Source organism: Apteryx mantelli, chromosome 12 (genome assembly GCF_036417845.1).
Source record: "Apteryx mantelli isolate bAptMan1 chromosome 12, bAptMan1.hap1, whole genome shotgun sequence".
NCBI lineage: Eukaryota > Metazoa > Chordata > Aves > Apterygiformes > Apterygidae > Apteryx > Apteryx mantelli.
Window position 1 is genome coordinate 15,269,471 of NC_089989.1, and position 23,487 is coordinate 15,292,957.

At 55.9% G+C, this 23,487-nt stretch overlaps 1 protein-coding gene across 6 annotated transcripts in view; it reads left to right on the forward strand.

Moving 5' to 3' along the window:
- The window catches only part of PLXNA1 (plexin A1), a 165,587-nt gene that overhangs the window by 496 nt on the left and 141,604 nt on the right, over nucleotides 1-23,487 (forward strand). For 5 of the 6 annotated variants that reach the window (XM_067303322.1, XM_067303325.1, XM_067303324.1 and 2 more), the window contains exon 2: nucleotides 17,729-19,074. In XM_067303322.1, coding sequence (XP_067159423.1) covers nucleotides 17,872-19,074 — 1,203 coding nt within the window. In that variant the 5' untranslated portion in view covers nucleotides 17,729-17,871. Of the gene's footprint in view, nucleotides 1-8,229; nucleotides 8,280-17,728; nucleotides 19,075-23,487 lie in introns of those variants that run through there. The other variant, XM_067303323.1, reaches the window with a different exon arrangement.

Genomic DNA, 23,487 nt, shown 5'->3' on the forward strand with positions numbered 1-23,487 from the left:
CGGCGGGGATTTTTGGGCAGGCGAAGGGGTGCGGGCGCAGCAGCCCCCGCAGGGCCCCGCGGGCTGGCGGGTGCCTCCCCGCGGGGCGCAGCCGTGGGGCCGCCCGCCTTGGGTCTCCGCGGGGTTTGCTCCCCGCAGCCGCCGCATCGCCCGGAGCCCGCCGGTACGTGTCCCCGCTGCCCACCGGAGATGTGAGCGGGCGCCGTGACCGGGCTCGCATCCTCGCCGCTTTGCATCCTCGCATCCTCGCCGCTTTGCAAGCTCGTATCCTCGGTGCTTTGTATCCTCGCCGCTTTGCATCCCTGCGCCCGGCTGGGGCGCGGTGCAGGACACCCCGGTTCGGGCTCGCTCCGAAACCCGCAGAGCCTCCGCGCTTCGGCTTCGCCCGCCGCCGCCGCGCGAGGAGCGATCGCGCGGGGATGCTGGCGGACTGAGGCACGTTGGGCCGGGAAGCCGGGGAGCCTTGTCTCCAAGGCTGTCATTCTCGCTGTAAAGCGTTCGTGTTGCCATCGCATTGTAGTTTTGCGGAGAGAAGAGGTGCTCGGCTGCGCGGCGACGAGGCGCCTCGCGTACCGAGGCGCGGGAGGATGCGATACCTGTGCCCAGGTCTGCATGCCGATGTGTGTCTGGTTCTTCGAATATTAACGGTAAAGGTAGCGAGAAAAGCCATCTGTCTGCACGTTTTATGTCCCTTAGCCCTCTCCCTTTCATATATCCGCCCTGCTGATGCCTGCAAACACACACGGGCGGCTCCAATGTGCAAGCGAGGAGGGATTTGCAAAATCTCTGTGGCATGCTGAAATAAATCCCGAAATCCCTTCTTTTACCCTGTCCTCCTTGCGGGGAAATTCTTCCTTCTGCCCCTGGTGAAGTGCTTGTGTGTGTGGGAGCCCGGGGGGGGGCTGGTGTGTAAACAGGATTTAACATGAAGGTCACTGGTTAAAGAGGAGATGGATGGGAAAGAAAAGACAGGCATTAACCTCACTTGTTAGCTCCCCCCTTCCCCGTGCTTTGGGGAGGACAAAACAAAAGCAGAACCTGCTAACACGCAGATGAATATTCATGATCCTTCTCCTATGCTCTGGGACGCGGAGGGGAGAAAAGTTGGGGACACGAGCTGCGTTTTCGAAGCTGCTTTTTCCTCGGGCTTGAGATAAAATCCCTTCTGGCAGAGCAAGGTCTATATCGGAGCGAATTATTAGCCTTTTTCTTGATTTTCTTTTTCTTTTCTTTTGTGAGAGGCTGCAAAAAAAAAAAAAAAAAGGAAAGGGGAGACAAGGCTATTGACTACATCAAAGGTTATCCATTTGAAAACACCATTTTCCTCTGAACAGCGGCTAATTGCTTCCTGAACAATCTCAGGGTCTTTTGTATATACTCAGTGGGTAAAATGAGTGACTCGATGTATCTCTCAAGACACCGGAGACCGAATGTGGTGGAAACATAGAGCAGCTGAGGAAATTCAGTGGGGCAGAAGACTCTGGGATGATGTGCAGATAATGTCTTAAGTGGTTAGAGAGAGGGAAGGTTTTTTGCTTCTGCCTGTTTGCCTAGTCCCAGTCTTCTGATATTAGTAAATTATAGTGCTGGTAGCAGCGAGACAATACCGGGCTGTGTGGGTGGTGAGGAAGTTTAAATTCAGAATATGCAGTCGTACGGCAGGGTGAAATACAGGCAAGAAGGGATGGGGATCCAGCACTTCCCGACCCGATCCGTGTGTTCCTTGGAAAGTCCCGGTGCCAACCCTTAGGGAGAAGCTGTCCGCTCGGATTAAGTGCAGGTGGACGTGTGTGGGGATGGATGTTCTTCCCTGATGGAGTTGTAGGGAAGCGGCAGCTGGAGGCTGGTTGGGTCTTGCGCTGTTCGGTGGCTGGGCTTTCTGTGCTGCACTTGGTGCTCCGGAGATTAGTTTTGGTGGCATATATATTTTTTTGTTAGCGCAGCAATATCGGTACCAGAGGGAGCTCACTCGTAGCTGGAGCTCTTTGGGGGTGAGGATGGAGGAAGGCCTGAAGTTTACCCTTTTGGCCTTTTTTCGCAGATCTGAAAGATTTGGAGTCGAGCACGGGAGGCAACCTTTGTGCATATTTGGGCTGTGCACGTAGCCACGGAAAACAGCCCCGTGCTGCTGTCCGTAAAACAAAGCACTTTTCCTGTTGGAGGCAGAGGGCCCTGAAAGAGATAAACAAACTCCTCCTAACTACGGCAGAGATGGGACGGAGGGACACGCGGGCGGTTTAGCGAGAGCGCTGCGCTGCTGGAATGGAAGAGGGTAATAAAAGCCGTGCTGCTGCGTGCTGGCAGGGCTGCCTCCCCTCCTCCATCCCGAGACGCGCCAGCCGCAGCCCCGGCAGCGCTGGGAGCCGCTGGGGCCGGCCCCCGCTCTGCTCCCGGGGTGTAAACGTCAGGCCGGGCAATGCATTTCAGTGGCGTTACTGCGTGTTGCGCGTCCGTTGAACTGAGGGAAGAATCTGGCCCTGGGATCGGTGTTAATGAAGGAAACTTGTAGGTGTTTATTCTGCAGGCTCGGAGCAGGTCAGGACCTTTGTTGCCGTCTGACTTGCTCCCGGCTGTAGCGTTAACCACCAGCGGGAGCTTGGCTCAGCCCCGAGCTGCGAATTTCCGAGCCGAGGTGCCTGGTGCTGCAGTGCTCGTGCCGTCAGGCTCCCTGCAAAGTCAGAGGGAGTCTCGCTTACGGGAGCAGACCTCTGCTGCATCCCACAGTGCTGGTGTTTTGACTACCTTTGCGTCTCCGACCGGGGTGTTTGGTGCTGCAATTGCTTGCGTTGGCGAGTGAGCGGGTCGGTCGTGCCTTTTGGCACGCTGAAGGATGATGAACCTCGGAGAAGGCAAGGCAGCCAGGGTGCTGCCATCGCGCTGTGCAGCAGCGGGAAGGTGGGCATGGGTCACCCAGATGCCCATGCTGCCCTTGCTGCCTGCCAGGGCTCCCTGCAAGCTCAGGTTTTGCACTGACTTGGGATCTGGGCTGGTAGGATATGTGTGTGCAGAGCTCTGTGATCCATTAGTGTTTGCTCCAAACTGCGTCAGTAGGCATTTCTGTGCTTTATAGAAGACACTAGTGTTCAAAGTGCTCCTGGCTAGTTTTTGACTGGTGAACTGCCTTGTGGTGTGCCGCGCGTGTGGAGGAAGGCCCTGGGGCCAAGGGCTGGGCTGGGAAACCCAAGGGGTTGGGAGTTCAGTTCAATGTGGCCCCGGGTTCCTGCCCTGTCCTAGTTTTGGGCAGGGGCCCTTTTTCCCTGCAAGATGCTGTGTGCCTGTGACTCCATGGGAAATCAGGAGGAGCAGGCGTTTGCCGCCTTCTGGTGCTGGGATGCCTGGTTGCTTCTTCTAGGACTGTAGCTGTAAAATGTTTTGGGCAGTACCATAAAAAAATTCCCATTACAGATATGATCCCTAGCGAAAATGTTGGTGTGTTTTGATGCCATCTCTGGCATGCAGCCTCAGCCCATGCCTGTCTTAGTTCTGGCACAGCGGGACAGCGTGTGTAAACACCACAACATGTTCCTCCAGCTCTGTTTGGAAGTTGGGTTTGAGCAAATGTCATGTGTATTATGGAGGAGAAAGCTTGAGCCAATAAATAAATCCTGATGGCTTCTGTGCCAGGTGCAGGCAGACATGGCTCATCTTCCCTGCTCTCGGTGTGTTGCGTAGCCAAAACGCATGTCTTCGACCTGCGGGTCGGAGCACGTCCAGGAACCCAGGCGGTGTCTTTGTTTGTGTTGCTCTTTGGAGCATCCCACTCCTGCGGCTGCCTCCAGCCTTTGTTCCAGGTGGAAGTCACCATGTAAAACCCAAATTAAAAACACGCAGCAGTTTATTTTCCCATTGGCCAAGGCCTGGCGTGCCTCCTTGTTGCCTGTGTGCCGAGATGTTTGAGTCTGTAGAACAAACTCCATGTCTGAACTGCCAGGCTCGTCCTCGAATACAGATGCTTCTGCTCCTTTCTCCTCTTAAGTCTCCTTGGGTGACAGGTGTGACATAAGGCAGGCTAATTCGGATGAACCCCCTCTCCTGAGGGTGAGCATGCTCTGGAATGGCCAGGTCTTTGCAGCGAAGGGGGCCGAGTGCTCCCTGCCCTATGGGTTGGGGCGTGGTGGTCTCTGGGGTAGGTTTTGGGTCCTGGTGCTGAGATGCAACATGCTGTGAGAGGGGCAGGTCCTTGCAGCGTCCTGCTCTCTTCTCCGCTTGTTGAGCTGAGCGTCGCAAGGGCTTTAGCTGGAGAAAGTGCCTGGGGTGAGAGCATTGCAGCAATACGGGTGACGGGCAGCGTGCTCCGGGGAGCCTGCTGTGCGGGGACCGTCCCCTCCACGTCCATGGGGCTGAGCAGCCGCCCGGCCGCCTCGTCTCCTCCCCAGCCGCTCGCCACCTCGCCGAGGCTGCTTGGCTGCCGGCAGCTCGCAGATCAGCCTCGGGGTGCTGGGAGCCTGTGCTTCCCACCCCTCTCCGTGCCATGCCGTCTCAGGTATCCCGCAATCTGCGGGCCAGCTTGGCATGGAGACCGAGCGGCAGTAGTAATCCAATTTGGGCAGTTTAACTGCACTTTGCTATCCGTGCTGCTGGCCAGAGCTTGAGAACTTTAATCTGGCTAATGACCCCAGCTTTGGGGGCCCGGTGTCCGACGACCATTTGCTTGACTGGGTTTTCCTTTCCTTGGGCTGCGGAGGATGGAGGCAGGCGCGGGGGCTGCTTCCAGGTCCTGCCCGTGGTGTCGGGGGCGCTTCCCACGTGTAGCTGCGCGTAGTGACAGGCGGGTGAGAACGGCATGGATGGACTTTGCAATTTTGCTTTCCTTTCAGGAGTTCTCTCCTTCCCCCTTTCCATTTTCTGTGTCCTCCCCCCCACTTTCTCTTGTAGAGATCAACCTTTCCAGCAAAGCTGTTTTGCAGTATACTATTATTTTTGGAAATGCTCAGCCAAGAAAAATAAAGTCTCTCTCTTCCTTTGGTTGCCTACTGTTTAATGTACAAAATACAGGGGTGGTAATTGCATTAAAATGTATATAATTATACTGGAGGGAAAAAAAATCTTGTTAATTGCACGGGTGTTTTGAACTGATAAATGTTGAGTGATTCATGTTTTCTTAAGAGTTCACTGAAGCAGAGCTGCAGTCCAGCGTACGAGGGGTTAGGAGAGAGGCTTGTTTTCGTACCATTGACAGGAAGTCAGCTTAGATCCTCGCGTCTGAACTGGCTCCAGTGTCTCTCTATCCCTTGCGCTTTTCCCCCCGCTTGTATCCGGGGCCTGATCCTCCGCAATGTGGGGCGCCTGGCCCCAATCCAGGCAAATCTTGAAGCGTTTGTGTAATTGTAGAAGCTCTGAGAGTCCCTTTGCCTTATGTGCTTAGTTAAGCAACTGCTTGTGTGTCAAAATATTCAGGCTCTTGCAGAACCAAATCCCTTGCGAGCGGAGAGGCGGATACCAGTCGGTGCCTGCGTTTAGGCAGGAAGTTTCCCGTGCGATGTAGCCCCGCACCCAGGTGCCTGCTGACTTCTTTCGTCTCGTCCGCAGCCACTGGTGCGAGTGGGTGCTGCTGGCGGCCGGCTCTCCTGGCAGGGGTGGGAGGAGGGATTATCTCCTGTTTCAAATGAATCCGTGAAATGCGAAAGCCACATTTCCTTCTGCAAATGCCGGCCCTGTTAGAGCTGCAGATAACATCTGAGGTAATTATAATGGCAATAAGTTGTTTGCTTTGTGCATTCAGCAGTGCTTTATATACAGGCCGTTGTTCCAGTCTTCCTGTGCAGACTGTTGGTTTCAACAGGGGAAAAGGAAAACCCAAAAATATTTTGGCAGGAATTTAAAAATAGTCTTGGAGCTTGGCTGGTGCGCAGGGGACACTTTGCAGAATAATTTTCCCCATTAGTCAGAATCCGGCTTTGCAGCCCTCCGAAGGTTTGCTGGGTGGTGTTTGGACCTACCTTCTCATTCTGGCCTTGCTGCAGACTTGCTGCCTGACCCTGGGAAGCAGGAGGGCCCAGGAGCCGGCCCAGGTTTTTGGCTTTTGTGTCTTTCTCGCTGGGTGGATTGGGCTGCCCCGTACCTGAGCACTGATGGAGCCAGAGCAGGAGCTTGGGAGATGTTGGATTTTGCAGGGATTCATCCTGGGCCAATTGACCCTCCCTTTCCCGTTTGTAAAACCGGGGTAGTGGTGCTTAACGAGATCCCGGACAGGCCGTGAGGCTACCCTGCATGGATAGCCTTGTGAGAGCCGGTGGCAAGGGCAGGAGGGAAGGCCAGAGATTATTGCCGCTGCAGAAAGGACAGCGTAATTCCCTTGGCACGTGCGGCTCTCCGGCGAGGTGGAGCCTGGAGTTTGTAGTCGGGAAGCTCAGAGCCGCCAAGGCCTCCATAAAACGTTTAAAATTCATTCTCCCGTGCAGCAGTGTCACACTCCCTCCACCCCCATCTCCTCCTCAGTCATTTTTATTCCTGGAAGTGCTGGCATGCAAACAGGATCGCGGGCTGTTACACGTCAGCCCGCAGCCGCTTATCTCGGGGTCCTGCTCCTCGATGACTATGTCGTTTCCATTGCCGGTGCCGTGGCAGAGGGTGCGCGGGGGGCTTTACCCTCTTCAGCGGGACAATAAACTGTCTGATGAGCTCTTCAGAAGTCAAGAACCTGTTTTTCAGGCTGATGTCATCGGGAAGAAATGGGGGAGGAGAGACGCAGGAAGGCAGGCGGCGAGAGATCAGCGCCGCTTCCGAATCAGAGCCTGCGCCGACACCGGTGCGTGTCGGCGAGCCCGTAAAGCCTCTGGCAGGCCTGGCTTAAATCGGCACGAGCTATTATGTTTTATTATTTGTGTGGCAGCGGTGCCCCTGGGCTGGCTGGCGCACACGGGAGAAGTCCTGCCCTGCACGGCATAGTGCGGGGAGGGGTGGCGGGATGCACGTGGGACTCGCGTGAGCTTGCACGGGGCCGTGCAGATGCTGCAAGTGCCCTGGCTGCCGGGCCAGCGTTTGGGCTTGGTGGCACGGGGCATCTCTCGTCCCTCGCTTGTGCCGTGCCGCGGTGCAGAGCCGAGCTGCTCCCTGGCCGTCTGCAGGGTGACGTCACTTGCTGAAGCCACCTTTCAGCCACTTTCATTAGCAGAAAGTGAGTTTTTGGCAGGGGATCGGCAGGCAGCAGAAAGTGCATGCGTCCGCTCTGCCCACGACAGCTCTCTAAGCGCAGGGAGGCAGCTGGGTTCTGGATGTGTTGCGTCCGTGCTTCAGAGTTTGCTTTGCCCAGGCATGCTGGGGTGAAACCCCCTGGTCACAGGCAGATGTGCTCTCGGGGTGGAACCGTCCTGGAGCGCCGTGTCCGTGCGCGGGGCCGTGCTGGTGCTGGTGCTGCCGCTCGGGGCTCGCACCTCTTTGCGGCGCTGCCAGCAGGAGTGCGGAGTGCAGGCGCAGCCTTTGACTCTGTGCACGCGTGCGCCTCGCTGTTTTTATTGGATACTCGCGGCCCGTCCTGTGTTCAAATGAAGCCTCTGTTAGTCTCTCAAAGCAGAGTTTCCCCTCTTTGTTTTGTTGCTCTTGGATCGCTTTCAGACGCTTCTCCCTCTCTGTTTCTCGCTCTCTCTCTCTTGCTGTTGAGTGAGACGCCGCTAGCTCTTGGGCTGTCTCGCTGCTCCCGGGTCAGCTCCACCTTGGGCAAACAAAGCTCGGAGCTGTGTGGAGCCAGGACCTTTGAAATGGAAGTAGATTCGAGATCTGACCTGGCTTCCCAGGGCCCTTCTCCGTTGGTTTGCCCAACGGTGGGAGTGTCGGCGCTCCGGGAGCAGTGAGCTGGGCTGGGACAGAGCCTGCCGCAAAGAGATTGCTTAAAAGGGGGGGAGCGCAGGGTCTCGGGGAAAGGAAAATCGGATTCGGCTTGGGGATTAGCCAGGGGCTGGGGAGACCTCTTTTGGAGGAGAGGAGAAGTCTGCGGACCCGTAGTTGTTTTAATCGGGCTTGAGTCGGCTCCCACCCGCACGGGCTGTGCCCTGCTGGCCCTGCGCACCAGCGGCAGCGCTCAGCTCGCCACGTGACTGCATGAACGCTGGTGTCAGCGCGGGGCTGGGCAAAGGAATGGGAATTTCAGCAGCAGCCGGGATTCGTGCTGGATTAAAGCAACCCCGGAGCTGCATCCCTCTGCTGGGAGCAGAGGGAATCCAGCAAGCGGAAAACCTCCTGTCCGAGCCCTTTGTCGGGAAGCTCCTCAGATTCGCTCTGAGATTTGGGGAAGGCAGATCTCTCCTGCTGGCTCTGCGGAGGCTAGGATTGCTGTGTGCCGGGTAGGTTACGATGTGGGGAGGTGTGTGCACGTGTTCGGGAGAGAGAGGAGTCCTCCCCGGAGAACCAAGCTGCAAGAGGTGTATCGATCTGAGGAGGGGAGAGCCGTCGGCTCGTGCTTGCGGCCGCCCTGGCCCGGTAGCGGCTGCGGAGCAGCGGGTTGGGGAGCGAGGAGCATGTCGGCGTGTGTCTGGCAGCGCGATCCCGGGCCCGGGAGCCGAGCCCATCCGGTGGGGCCGCAGCTGGGCTGACGGCGCCCGCGGCAGCAGCCCCAGGGGCTGCGCTGCTCCCGCAGCTTCTCCCCGGAAGCGGAGCAGAGTTGGTTAACGTGAGGGGCTGGGCTGGGCTGGCGGGCGAAGGTACGTGCAGGGCAAAGCCTCCCCCCAGCTAGGCTTCGGGGATAGAGCAATACGCTTCCTGGGGGGAAATGGCATGCGATATTGGAGCCACGAGGCAGGAGCTGCAGAAGCAAAAGGCTGGGTGCGATTGCGGCTTTGTGCCCGTTCCTCGGGCGCTGCTTTTGCCTCCCGACCTTTTCAAGATGAGGCTGCCGAGGGAGCCGAACCGTTAATGAGCCGAGCTCAAAATAGCTGGGGCCTCTGGGAAGCAGGCTCTGCTCCTCGGAGAGGTTTGCTGCGGCAGGGAGCAGGCCTGCAGCAGAGTGGTGGGACAGGACGCTGGGGAAGGGGTGCGGGGCCCAGGGGGCTGCAGCCAGCTCCGGCTGTAGATGCACTTTTGGGGAGGCAATGTTCATCCAGTGTGTCCGTGAAGTGTTTGGGAGCGAGGTCAGCCAAGGGAAGGAAGCTAGTGGCGAGAGGACCTCTGTCGTTGAACTTCTCTGCTGGCTGTTGGGAGATCTGGCTTGCAGGTCCCCTTCTGGTTCTCTGCGGGTCAAGCTGGGCTGAGGTGACTTGCCGGCAGGGCTGGCTTTCAGGACATTTGCATGGGGCAACAACCTGGTAGGATGTGAGAAGCAGGGCTTGGAGTGCAGCAGCCAGAGTGAAAGGCGACCTTCGTTGCTCTGGACTTCATTGCTCTGAAGCTGAGGACAAAATGTTAAGTGATCCTGGCCTCCTCAAGGTGGCAAGACTCATGCCAGTTTAGCATGTGAAGCCTTGAGCTGGCCTGGGTGTTAATACTGGGAGGCCCCAATTCCACCTTGAGTTACGTTCCCAGCGTGGTGGGTTGCGTGGCTGCGGCGTTGGCAGGTGGGTCAGGAGGGGCTTTTGTGCATCGTGTGCTGAAACCGCCCCTAGGGACCTGGGAGATGCTACAAGCTCGGTACCAGTGCCGGCCTGGGGGACACAGAGGGGCCTGGGGTGAGGTATTTTGCTCCATGTGTGTTGATACTTTCCATGAAATCCTGCACCCTCTCGCGTTATTCTTTGCTTCGCTCAGTTTGGGGCTGTGCTGTACCTCCCCAAATCCTTCTGATCCTGAAGCAGGAGCCAACGTCGTTCTGCTGCATATCTTAATTAGGGTTGCTTTTAGCCCCTCTGTTCTCCCGGCTCCTTTCCCCTCGAGCCGAGCTTAGCCTGCTGCGCGTGGCCCGGCTGCCTTGTTAGCTCCCCGCAGCCCGCTGCCTGATCTGCATGCAGCGCCGCGGCGAGCGCCGCACCGGCGTTTGGCTGGCTTGGGCTTTGCGAGCAGCGGGCTGCGGAGACTGTACCTCCCCGTGCGGATTGCGCCGGCAGGCTCGGATCAGCCCTCAGTCGAGATGAGACGTTGTGCGCGCAGCCCTGGCTGCTGGGCGAACGTCACGGCCTCGCGAAGCGGGAGGGGAGGCAGCCGGCCGTGCCATGCGCGGCCGATCGGCCGTGGGCTGTGTGTTGGCCTCCATCCTGAGCAGCAGGCGGTCCGGGTCTTCGTGTTGATCCCTTGGCTACGGGTGCTCAAGGGAAGAACGGGGTGCAGTTTCCTAATGAGAAATACATACCCAGCTTGTGGGCTGTATAAAGCAAGCCTCTTGGCAGTCCCTATGGGGCCCAGATCTGCCTGTTCTTTGACACCCAGGTGTGATCTGAAAATAATGGAAGGGGCGGCCATCGAGATGTGAACATAGTTGGGGAATACGTGTAAGGTCCCGCTTTATGCCCAGTTTCCATGGCAGGGATAAGCACCGCTGGCAGGACCCGCTGAGACTGTCCGTGCTCTTTTCTCTGCCTTGTGAAGTTGTGGTGTGGGGAAGGCTGTGTGTCCATCTCTGAAATGCTTGCGGCCCTGCTTGGGAATGGTTTTCTGCAGGGCAGTGTACAGTTTCTTAATTGTGAGAGCAGGTGGTGGCCTCTAGATCTGTTCTTGGTATGATGTGACTTCTTGTGGAGGACTGGAGAAGGGGGATCGTGTGCTTGAGAAATGCCATGTTTTTCCTTGCTGCTGATTCTGTTATGCCCCTTTTGGCTGGAGGCTCAAGCCTCTTCACGAAGTCCCCTTGAGCAATAGATGACTGCTTCTCCCTGTTGTGCTTCTCAGACAGGACAGAAGAGGTTGAATTACTTGCCCGGGCCTGCGTAGGAAATCCTTGCAGACCCGGAGCGGAAGCTGCTGTGCCCACATGTGATTGCTCAGCAGGACTGCTACCTTGGCCCATGCCCGTGGCATAGCAGGAGGCCCAGGAGGAAATGAGAGCGCTGAAGACCCTAGAGATATTCCTGATATATGTGATTGTAATTGAGATTGGAGTGGGGCTGCTTCAGAGCTTGCCATTGATTTCATCAGGGTTTGGTTCGAGCCAGGGATGAGATTTGTAATGATTTCACTCAGTTGCTAGCTGGGGAGCAGGGGAGAGATCCCTGAGAAATTGTTTTAAATTAATGTGTGCGGTGAAGGAAGGAGTTAAAGTTTAGCCCTGTTGCAGATGATTGCATATGTAGTACAGCTCCTAGCTCCGTAACACCACCAGCCTTTTCTTATTGTTGCAAGGCTTTTCCCAGGCAGGCAAACCTAAAAATATACCAAATGCATTGTGAGACTGACTCTCCTGTGGCCTGCGGGCTTTTCTCTTCTCCATATAATCACCCCTCTCTCTCTCTCTCCCTTTTGCTAATTATTGGCAGCGAGGCAGCTCATGTGTTTGAAGATGGAGCTGGTTCCTTCTCGGTCCGTTTCCTATCGCTGAAAGCAGCAAGTGACTCGGAGCGATTATAGATAAAGACCCGTTAGATCCCATTTCTCCTGTCCTTCAGGGGGTCACTTATGAGGGTTTTCATTCCCATCAGTTCTGTCTTCCAGGCTCTCTTTCAAAGCGCTCCTCTTCAGCGAGACTGTAAAACTGTTGGGGCAGTTTACAGCTGTATCTCAGCTCCTCGAGAGCGATTTCTCTCTGAGTAGAAGGATACTTTTCCCAGTGCCAGCGCTGTAGGTCCTCCTGGGGCTCCGGCAGTCATCCAGGGCTTGCCGGGGTGTGCGTTGTCGCTGGTGGTATGGGTGCTGCGATGTGGGCCCGCGGAGCGGGGTGGTCTCTTGAAGACGTTCAGCTCACCCTGCTGCGGCTGCGACAGCAGGAGGGTGAGCGCGGTGAGGGCTGAGCGCACGCGGGAGGCGGATGTGTTGGGTGCCGGATGTACACCGCTGCGATCGTCAGTGTCTTTCAAATGGTGGCTTCAGTTGTTTCGGTGGAGGCTGCTGCTTTGTAGCATCACCGCTGTTGCTGGCTCTGGACTCGCTCCCTGAATGAGTGGAGAGCTGGTCCTTCATGCTCTGTCGGGTCTTTGCCTTTTAAGGTTAGTTTTTTCCATCCCAGTTCTCCTGCTTTGTGCTATCAAAAGTGATGACTATTTCCCTGAAGCTTGCTCTCCCGTCCCAAACCCAGGTTTCTGGCTGCACAACAGGACTGGGAAGCCCACAACCTCGGGGGAAGGATGGTGCAACCCATTTCCATCTCTTTATTATCAAGCAAGTGGGATGCAGGCATTTGCAGGGCAAGACGATGGCTTTTTGATGAAAGGCTCTTTTGAAGTTGGTGTGTGTGAGCGTTGGCTGCGGAGAGGCGGGCAGAAGTTCCAGCCCAATCCAGTTCACGGAGCAGCTGTGACCAGTGTCTAAAACAACACGGGCCTCTTGGCCACTTCTGAGGTGAAAGCGCTAGCAAATTTCCTTTCCAGCGTGGGATAAAAGGGAATGGGGTGGATTTGGCGGTCGTGCAATTGCTTTGTCAGCTTTGCTTCTGACAGCAGGTTTCCTGGTGTGTATATATATATATGGTATAATATATGTACATATATTATACATATGTATATGTAAGTGTGTGTGTATATATATGTATGTGTAATGTTTGTGTGTGTATATATATATATGTATACATGTGTGAGAGGGAGAAAACCTTGTGTGTACATGCAAAATAAACACAAGCCTGCAGTGCCGTGCCGCCGGCAGTGCTGCCTGCGTGCACCGGCCGCTCCGGGTTGCACGGCCGCGGGCTGAGCCGGCCCTGCACAGGGCTGCTCCCCACTGCAGGACGTTCTGCGCTGCTTAGTTTGCTGCCCAGGCAGCATAATGGGATGTATTTTTAGGTCTGTTTGCATTACTCCTCGACTTGGCATTCGTGCACGGCCCAGGCTGGGATGTATTATTTTAATGCAGCCCATTTCAGGCATGGGCTCGGCTCCAGTGTGTCTGCTTGGAGGTTTCCACAAGTTTTGGTGGCCGTGTTTCCAGCACAGGGTCTTGCTTCCTGTAGGCAAACTCACGCAGTCGGGAGCTGGGAAATCAGTCCCTGGATGAGGCAGCGAGACGTTAGTCCTGATGGGCTGTGCCATGCTGGCATGCGGCCAGGGGAGAGCCGATGCTGCCTGGGACCAGGGTTGTCCTGGTGTCTCCGCCTCAAGGTGAGATGCTGTTTGGGTGCAGCCCTGCCGTGATCGAAGCGCGGACCTTGCCGCGTGCTGGCCCTGCTGTTAGTCGCGATGGGACCTCTGCAGGGCTGGAAGCAGCGTGATGGGAGGGAAATGCCCTTTGGCCAGTGTGACTCTCCTTCCCAGCCGCCCCCGTAAATATCCCAGGGGGAAACGGGGCCATGCAGGTAGGTGTTCGTGCTCTGATGCAGGGCTGCTTTCTGCCTTCAGTGGCTGTGGGGGCTGACCCCTGCTTTAATTTAACCCAAGTCTCAGGAACCCAAATCATTTCAAACTGAGCAATGCAAACAAACCTTTCCTACTGTTTTTTGTTTTATTTATTTTTTTTAACACCGATTGCTTTAAGCAGATCTTATTGGGCAAAGCTGCTGCTGGTGTCAGGGCACTGGGACACGATGTTGCTGCTAATACATATTTAGGACCAGAAGTCTCTGTGGAGCGCTGCAGACTATCATCTGTCTGCTCTCAGCTCACCCCAGTTCTGCCTTGCTTTGCTCTTGTTCCAGCCCCTGCGTAACAGTTCCCTAAATTAATTTGGGAATCTCCTGTTGTGCTTTTTAGCCCTGTTTTGTCACAGCGGCCTGACCTCTGGCTCTCGTACCAGCTCCCAGAAATAGAAGCGACAAATAATTAGAAATGCACTGAGAAAATGACTTCCCTGTCCTGCTCCCTTGTCCCAGCAGAGCAATGCTCCGGTTTGGTGTTCCCACGCTATAACTGTGCTCCTGCTTCTGCCTCCGCTGCCTTTGCCTGTTCCTTTTCCTCTCTCTGCGGCGTGTTGCTGGTGTGTAAGTCGAGTTTCATTTAGATGGTAATCTCCTTGCGACAGAGCTTGCAGTATTGTTCCTCTCCCCACGCCGGTGCAGATAGCGCTGTGGTCATGCTGGGGTTTGCATTTGGTTTGGGTCACACGCGCCTCGTATCGCTCTTGGCTGCCCTGTCTCTCCGTCGCTCCGGGACTGTGGGCTTTGTGCAGCCCCGCTCCCTGTGGCCGCTTTGCCAAGGGAGCAGGACCTCACCATCTGGTTGTGCTTCACCTTCCTGGGCTAGTTGCAGAAAATCACGGCTAAGGGGAGAGGGTTGCCCAGCTGCTGCAGCGGAGCTGGGCATGGTGCCGGCGCCCTGCAGACCACGGTACGATCCCTGGGATGCCATCAGCTGCCCGGTTGAATCAGGGCAACCAGGGCAATTTTCAGCATCGTGCCCAGCACCTGGCAGACCTGGGAGAGGCACCGGGGCAGGAGCACCGTCTGCACTGCGGGGAGAGCGTTTCTGGCTCACAGCACCCGTGGGAACTCGCTGCAGTTTGTAAAGGGCAGCTGTCTGCAGCGACCGGCACCCCAGCAAGGATGAGGGTTGCCCTGTGCTCTGCCCCACCGCATGGTGGGGAGACATGCCTGTTTCCAGGGAGTGGGAAACTTTCCTCTGATAACCCGCAATCCGCACGGAAACAGTGCTGCCTGCTCTTGCCGGGCTCCTGGCTTTCTGATCTGATCGTCAGGCTTTCTCCGACAGCTTGGCCCCATCCTGGGCCTTGGTGTGGTGGAGGGCTAATAAATTCAGATCTGGGATGCTCGTAACTATGGTTTTACGGATAAGCCCTTAGAAATTGCTGGATAACTAAGGTTGCCTGTCTCTGCTCCCTACGAGGGAGAGCTGTCCTGGATGCGCTCCACCCCAGAAGTGGTCACACCTCAGTGCTGGCGTGGGCGCTTGCTGTTTACTCAGAGGCTTATTTGATGTTACAAAGCATTGCAGGAAATGGTATTTGGATGGTGAGGATGATTTCCAGGGCTGGTGGCTCCTTGCTTCAGCTGACTCCACAGCCTGGGAGCTTTGCAACCCCTGGTGTAGTGTCTTTGGTGTTAATATGCTGTTCAGCATACACTGCTGCCCACACCTCCCCCAAGGATATTGCCTTGGAGGTTGATGTGTCGGGGAGGGGAGGTGGAAGGGACCAGGAATGCTGCTGAACTGAGTATTTGGGCAATGGAGAGCTCCTGGGGCTGGGCAGGACTGCACAGAGGATTTGGATGTGGTGTAGAGGCCTTGCCCAAACTGCCCTGGGGGCACAGAGGAGCAAGCGGGGCTCTTGCTGCGAGGATAGCAGTGGCCATGCTTGATCTGGAGTGAGCGACTGGGATTTCATGTGTGTCGGGAGCCGGACAGAGGGTGAAAAAACATCCCCCTCTCCTTTGAGTTCTCCTAGACTAGCTCCATGACTGGGAAAGGTGAAGCAGAGTAGAGGGATGCCATATGGGATGTCTTGGGGTACCTGGCCTTGGTCGGGCCCTGCAGTGGAGAGCACCTGTGTGGCCAGCAGCTGGCCTGGTGAATAAGAGCGGGGTGTTTGCAGGCTTCGAGAGGGCTGTGCCGGGAAAGAGGGCTGGGCTGCTCTGGGTTTAGATGCGCTTGGTGTATGGGCATGGCTGTCATCCCTCAGTTAGCTGGTCCTTGCTACCAGAGTATCCTTCCTGTGTGCACGGGGAGCTGCTCTTGGGGCTGGGCAAAAGGGCTGGGGAGAGACTGATTATATCTCTGGGGGGTTTCCTGCAGAGCTCTGGGCTGAGGCTGGGGCTGGTTTGGATACACAGCCTTTTCCCAGAAGGGGAAAGGCTGCTCTCACTCCATCTCCAAAGCTAGTGTGACCTATTCCCATTCCTTGAATCCTTTTCTGTGGGACCAGGCTGCCTCCCTCCTCCTTGAGCAGAGCCCTTCAAGGTCTACTCGGTGGCTTCAGGGTCTGGCTGGTGAGTCCAATAGCGCTGCTATAAGCTGGCTGCTCTGCTCAGCTCTCTCCTGTGCTGGCCCTCAGTGGTGCCCTCAAGTGAAGTGCATCCCTGCCTTTTTTGCATGCAGAGCTGATGGCGTGATGCTGGCTGCTTTTTGGTGATAAATCACCCAGTCACCAGGTCCTGGCAGAGCTGAGCAGTCACTGGGGGCTATGTTTTCTACCTGCACCACTCCCTGATGAGAATCAGCCTCATTGTGTTGGGCCAGGAGCAGATTATCCCTGCACGGATTGAGTCAGAGATCGGCGATAAGGAGACGGAGGCTCTTCCCCGCTTGCTTTTGGAGTGTCTTATCTGCCGAGCCTGGGGAAGGAACAAAAGGTTGAGCTCATTTCCTGGCTGTGGACCTTTGGAGTGGTGGTCTCCGCCCCTAGGCGGATGGGCCAAGACAGCGTTGGTAGGAAGGGCTGTTTGCTGGAAGGGAAGGTTGCACAGTCGTGTTCCCCAAATCAAACATCAGCCCAAGAAGTGTTGTGTCTGAAGGTGCTGGTGGGCACCCTGTGGGCCCGTTTCCTCCCCGATGCCTGCGGCGCATGGGTGTGTGCCAGGGCTCTCAGTGCTCCCAGTGCCTTTCAAAGGTGCTTCGAGATCCTCTCCCGTGTAGTGACTTGAGCTGTGTTTCCTACACCCTGTCTGGGCGATGGAGACGCAAAGGATGGAGCGACATGCTGGTGTCTGTGGTGGGCTGGAGGGCACGGCCTGCTTGGGCTCAGTTCCCAGTTCCCCTCTGCAGACTCAGTCACACATTTGAGTAGTAAATTGGTGCCATTTATGTCTTCATTCATGAAAAATCAAGCTTTTTCTTGCTTTTTCTCTGTTTCTAGCCCCCAGCCCCCTGCCCCTTAGTCTTTAATGAAAGCAATGTCATCTTAGTGGCCAGCCATTCAGTGCGCCGAACTCCAGTTAAGCTAATGGTGAAATGGGATGCGGTCTGCGTGCCGGGGGAGGCCTGGGAGCGCTCCCGCTTCAGGACATGGCCGCTGCTGCACTCAAGGGGCCAGGCACAGAGAGCCGAGGAGGTCGGTCAGCTTGGCGAGAGGACTGGGTCCCCCTCGGGTCTGGGGAGATGTCTCTGGGGATGGGAGAGGGCATTTTGCAGTAACTGTGCAGGTTCCCACGTGCTTCAGAGCTGGGAGCAACCCGGGTTTTTGCATCCGCTCCTGGTGGCGTGATGAAACGGGGCAGGGGCAGCCGGCTCGCGCCACAGCTAACGGCTTGTTAGCAGCCGGTCCCTGGCTAGCGCTTCAGTGCTGCCAGTGGTCTTAAAAGCAGGCCTGGCGTGCGGGGCTGGAGCCAGCTACGCTCTGCTGAGACATTTGTATGCGGTCGGCATGCCGAAGCGAGTCGCGAGGCCGCTGCCTGCCGGGGACGTGTCAGCGCGGTCCGGCTAGCAGCTGCAGGGTTGTTGGTGGCGGCTGCTGCCCCTCCTGAGGGGGCTTGGCGGAGCGGAGGGCAGGGTATGGCCCCCTCCGGAGAGGGAGGTTGTGCTAGAGGCCAGGATGGCGAAACAAAGCAAATGGCAACTTGCTGGCTGAGGATATCGGGGATGTGCTGTGTGTGGGAGTGTGTGTGTGCGTGAGTGTGTGACTAGCCGGAGTCGTCGTTAGCATCTCGCAGGTTCCCCTGGTCCCTGCACCTCCGGGGTTTCTTTTCTGGGGTAGAGGATGGTGGGGGCATTTTGTTATGTTGCCTAGAAGAAAAGCTTGAAGCAGCGCAGTCTCTGCTGGGTGGGGGGAACAAGGTTAATACCGTGGCAGGAGCTGCAGGAAAGCCTCCTAACCCCTCTGTTTTTGTCTTTCTCTCTAGGGCTGACCAGATTGGCAGTGCCCGTGATGTCCTGAATGCAGAGCCAGCGGAAGCAGAGAAGACTGTGTCCTGTTAGCTCCTCCTAATTCCCTCATCCCTTTAGTTTGGGTTTGTTTCTATTTATTTTGTGGCTGGGTTTGGGCATGGCCTTGGCTGGATGTGACACTGCTGCAATGTGGCTCCTTTGGCTCAAGCATCACTTGTCCGTCAACATTTGGACCCTGCTGCTCTTGGGGAGCACCTGGCTACCGCTGGCGGAAGGCAGCCCCAAGTCTCCCTTTAGGACTTTCCCAGTTACAGACTGGAGCTTGACACACTTGGTGGTCCATAACAAAACTGGGGAGGTCTATGTGGGGGCTGTCAATCGGATCTACAAGCTCTCCAATAACCTGACGCTCCTGCGGACCCATGTGACAGGGCCCGTGGAGGACAATGAGAAGTGTTATCCTCCACCCAGTGTTCAGTCCTGCCCCCATGGTCTGGTCACCACCAACAATGTTAACAAACTGCTGCTGGTGGACTACTCTGGGAACCGGCTGATCGCCTGTGGCAGCGCCTCCCAGGGTATATGCCAGTTCCTGCGCCTGGATGACCTCTTCAAGTTGGGTGAGCCCCACCACCGCAAGGAGCACTACCTCTCCAGCGTCAACGAGTCGGGCACCATGTCCGGGGTCATCATCGAGGTACTGAACGGGCAGAACAAGCTCTTCATTGGGACGCCCATTGATGGGAAGTCAGAGTACTTCCCCACACTCTCCAGCCGCAAGCTGATGGCCAACGAGGAGAATGCGGAGATGTTTGGCTTTGTCTACCAGGATGAGTTTGTCTCCTCCCAGCTCAAGATCCCCTCGGACACACTCTCTAAGTTTCCCACCTTTGATATCTACTACATCTACAGCTTCAGCAGCGAGCAGTTTGTTTACTACCTGACCTTGCAGCTGGACACCCAGCTCACCTCACCTGACTCCACCGGGGAGCAGTTTTTCACCTCCAAGATCGTCCGCCTCTGTGTGGATGACCCCAAGTTCTACTCATACGTGGAGTTCCCCATTGGCTGCGTGCAGGATGGCATCGAATACCGCCTGATCCAGGACGCTTACTTGACCAAGCCTGGCAAGACTTTGGCCAAGTACCTGGGCATCTCAGAGCAGGAGGATATCCTCTTCACCATCTTCTCCCAGGGCCAGAAAAACAGGGTTAAGCCTCCCAAGGAGTCTGTGCTCTGCCTCTTCACGTTGAAGAAGATCAAGGATAAGATCAAGGAGCGTATCCAGTCGTGCTACAGAGGGGAAGGGAAACTCTCGCTGCCCTGGCTTTTGAATAAGGAATTGGGCTGTATCAACTCGGTGAGTTCATGCTTGTCTCTACTCCAGCCAGGCTGTCTTCAGCCCCGACTATACTCTGTATCCAGACCCTTCCAAGTTACCTGGCCTGGCTTACGTTTTCTCAGTGGGAGGCCCCTCGCTTCCTCTGAGGACTGACACTGTTAAGACTTGAGCGCTCAACTTGCTTGGTAGCATTCCTTGCGGAGATTGTGGCTTTGGTGTGGGAAAGCTGTCTGGGTTTGGGTTGAATCAGTGTCTGCCAATAGCTGCTGCCCCCAAGCGAGAGGCTGTGTGCCTGTTTCTGGTTCCCCAGCCCTGTAGATTAAAGCAGTGTCGGTGACCTGTTTTGAAGGGCAGGATGCTCAGTTCTCAGAGGGATGGAAGGTGTCCTCTATGTCTGTGCTGGAGACTCCCTTGCAGACAGCATGTGTGAATTTGGGAGTGTCTTGTCTCATGGGGCTTGGTGGAGTCTCTTTAGAGCTGCTGCTGTGGCTGAGCAGAAGGTGTTGGGGATGGCAGGATGTGGGGGTATTATGTCCAGCTTCTCTGCACTGGGCTGGGTAGTCTCCAGCCAGGGTCAGATACTTGGCAGGTGTAAAACAGCCCAGCTCCTATTAAGGTCTGGGAAGTTGCACCATCTCACACCTGCTGCAAGCTGGCCTGCTGGGCCTAACACAGCAGGATCTGCTGCCGTTGACCTCACTTGCTCACCTAGATTGAGCTGAGCCCCTCTCCTGTGGAGAGACTGTGCATGGATGCTCTGGGGCCAGTGCTCCCGGATGCTGCTAGGTCACAAGGAAATAAATATATTTGGGTGGCTAGTCCAAGGCAAGGAAGCTAGGTAACACCAGTGGGGCGCAGCTGCTTTTTGATGCGATCCCAGAGCTGGAACAGGTAGGGCTAGCTGAATATTGGGATGAGGGGGCTTGCAGCCAGGTTTGAGCTGAGCGGGTCATGCTGGCTGGACAGTTGGGACTGCACGGGGCTGGGAGAGCTTCCCTGCCCCATCCTCCCCAGCCTGGCGTGGCCTGCCACTATCATGGGCTTTCCTGGAGCGGGGCAGAGTGCCAAAGCTTCCCTGGGACTTGGCTTTTCCATTGCGGGCTTTTGCATCACAGATCTGTGTGGAGAAGGGCTTTGCTGTGAGATGTGGTTGGTGTGTGTGTGTTGGCAGTGTCTGATGGAGGTCCTGATAACTCCTATCCCTGGTATCACCCACGTCCTCCCAGCCTTGCTTTGCGGCACTTGACTGTCATTAAGTACCCAGCCCTGCCTGAGTGCCCACACAAGTTGATCCCTGTAGCCCTGAGAAGTAGGAGAAGAGGGTGTTGTGCTCCTTCCCGTGTCCTTTTCTGGGTTTTGGGTGTCTGGTGGTGGTTGCAGGTGGGTCAGCGGCTGCTACCTGCTGCGAGCGCGTGTGCTGCCTTCCCTGCCTCCCTCCTTCCCGCAGCTCCAAAGGAGACAGCTAACAGCTGCCTGACAAAGTAAAGGGTTTGCTGTCAAGAGCACTGGGCTCACAAATCTGATTTTGGCTTTGAACTAATTCAATTTTGGTGGAAAATGATGAAATTGTTACACTGCTGCCTGTTGGGTCGCGCAGCTGCTGACTCAGGGAGAGGAGCTACCTCCTCCCGCGCTCTGGATGCTCTCCTGGCTTGCCTGCCGCTGCTCCCTTTGGTAGTACTGTGTTTGGGGAGGGGGCTCTGCCCCTGCTGCAGCCGCCCGAGCAGGGAATGAGCTTGGGGCCTGGCTGTTTTTCCATCTAATGTGGGGCAGGCTGCATCCCTGGTGGACTGTATTCTCTGCTGCAGCGAGAGGCTGCTAGTAGGTACCAGTGGGTGCTTAGTGGTGTCTTGGTAAATCTTAGGAAAGTTCTTGTTTTGTAGGCAAATGTCATGGGATGGCAGGGAGAAACAGCAGCTGCTTTGGCATCTGTGCTGGATGCCGTGTCACATGCACAGAAAGGTCTTCTCTCTGCTGCTGTGTGGTACAGGAGGTGAAATCCTGTGGGTTTGCACGTCCTATGCTTGCACTTCCATTCCAAATAACTGTTTCCTTGGCAGCCCAAGCTAAGAGGCATCTCGTTGAGCAGCCGAGCTGCCTTTTTTTCCCCTTCGGTTCATCTCTCCCTGGCTGCCCCTTCCTCAGGGTGCTTACATACGTTTCCCCTGCCATGCCTGGAGTGGAAAAGGGAGGAAGAGGAAGGACTATGCAAGTGGAGATTCATCTGCTTGTGTTGCCCAAAGCTGAGGAAGCCAGGCTGGCTGGAAATGGAGCTGCAGAATCAGTTCTGGTCAGTTAGCCTCTCCTGTCCTCTGGCCCTTTTCACTTCCTTACTAGCTTGCTTCTCTGGCTCTCTTCTGCTGTTTCTAAGCATGGTGGCTTAACCATGGGTGAATGCCTGGCCTTGGGGAATTTGGGATCCAGCTGAAATGCTTCCCCTTCTGGGGGAATCTTCCCCCCCGCTACCTCTTGCCATGGGTCTTGAGTGCTAGAAATAATATGCATTTCTTGCCATGGTAGGAGAGTAGAACTGGACATTGAAAGTTGCTACCCAGGAGCTCTGATCACATCACATGTCAGAAAGATTGGAGCAGGGCTGTGTGTGGCCTGGACCCGAGGTGCAGGACTTGAGCTGTGCCATGCAGGTCGGTGACCCAGTTGGTAGCGCTTGTCTCTTTGAGGCAGTGCTGGGAAGCCCGTGCCCCTTCCCAATGGCTTCACTGCTGGAGGTGCTCTGGTAGCGCACAATTTGAGACAGACAGTCTGGCCCTATTGTGCTCTTTAAGCATGCTTTAATAAGAGAGAGGATGAACTCCTGTTTCCTGGCCAAAACCCAGCTCTGCAGCTCTCGGTCCCCGGTGCAGCTTTGCCCGACGTTGTATTTCTTCTGCCTTTCCTGTCTAGAAGAGTTATGTTTTGCTGCGCACCACTACACAGCTCCCTTGTTCATCCTAGAGGTAGCTGCCTTTTCGCAGGGGCTGCCTTACCCCGTGCATGCAGCGTAGGAGCCGCTCGGCAAGCACCTCCTGAGGATCTCACAGCGTCGAACATCTGTCATGATCGTGCTCTGTACTGGAAGCACCAGTTCAGCTGAGTATCGCCTTTGTGGGGAGTCTAATTTCCACGTACAAGTAACCCTGAGTGCCCTCTATTTCCTGCAGATCCTGAAGCTCGTATGGTCACAACCGCTGCAGTCGAGGCTGCAGGTTGAATTAGAGACCTCCAGAGGTGGTGCCATAAGTCTTTAGCTGGCTCGCTCTGGAAGCGCCTGGCTGGTGTCTAGGTCTTAAAGAAGTCCTGACAGGGACAGCTTGTGTGAGAGAGAGAGGTTTAGGTAGAGCCGTCCCCTGTCTGCCCTGGGAGAGGGGCATGGGGGAAGGAGCAGTCCAATTCTCGTGGCCTTGGGGATTTACCTGGATAGTGTGGCTATTCCTGTTGTGGGTGTGCGTGTGTGTGTCCTCAGTGACTGTTGGTGCCACTGCACCAGTCCCTGTCTGTGGGGTGCATCTGCTCCTGTTTTGGGGGTGGTTTCAGGCTAGTAGAGGTCTGCGATGGTTACCTGTTGGCCCAGGTGGCCAGTTCCTCATGAGTAATTGAATATCAAGGTGCTCTTTGTATCCCACAGAAGTGGATCTTGCAGGGTTACCATGCTGCAGGGCAGAGGGAGAGAAGGTGGTGAAGGGCATATATCTGTCTTGCCATGGCTCCCATGGGCAGGAAGCAGCTGATGCTGGGGTTGCAGTGGATGGGTTCACACGGAGGTGGTGGCTGCTGCTGTTGAGTTGTGCTGCCAGCTAGACTGAACTGGGGAGATGCTGCTCTCTGCCAGGTACCAGGCCTGCCTTGGGAGCCAGGTGGCATTTGCTGTCCCGGTGCCATCCTGCGTGCCAAGTACAGCAGGGAGAGGCACGGTTGGATCTTGAATCAAGCTCTCAGCCCCCTGCTGTGCTGAGAGCAAGCCAAATCGGATCCCACAGAGTGTGTAACCTCTTTCTGGCAGGAATCTCTATGCCCCCAGTAAAATGCAGCCACCTCTGGGATGGGTCACGGCAGCTGACGGATCTCACAGTGATGAATGCTGGCCAGAAAGTAAAGGGCATGTTGTTTTCTAAGGAGGCAGAATGTAAATTGCTAAAGTCAGTAGTTTGGGATTTACACCTGATCCATGTGGAAAATGTCCCAGGAGCTCTCTTGGGAGAGATCATGATTTATGGTTTAAAGTCTCCTTTGGAAAGTCCAAGCCTTATTGCTTTAGCTCATCAGTGGTCAGGGGGAGGGATTTCTCGGTGCTGAAAAGTCACGTTCCTGAGGATTGGTCCTCCTGTGTTGACCTGAGTTGGACAAATGTGAATTTTGGGAAGAGCAGTTCTTCCTTGGCTGTAGTCTGTGCTGATGGTATGTAAGGGATTGCCTTCTTCATGTGTTCTGGCC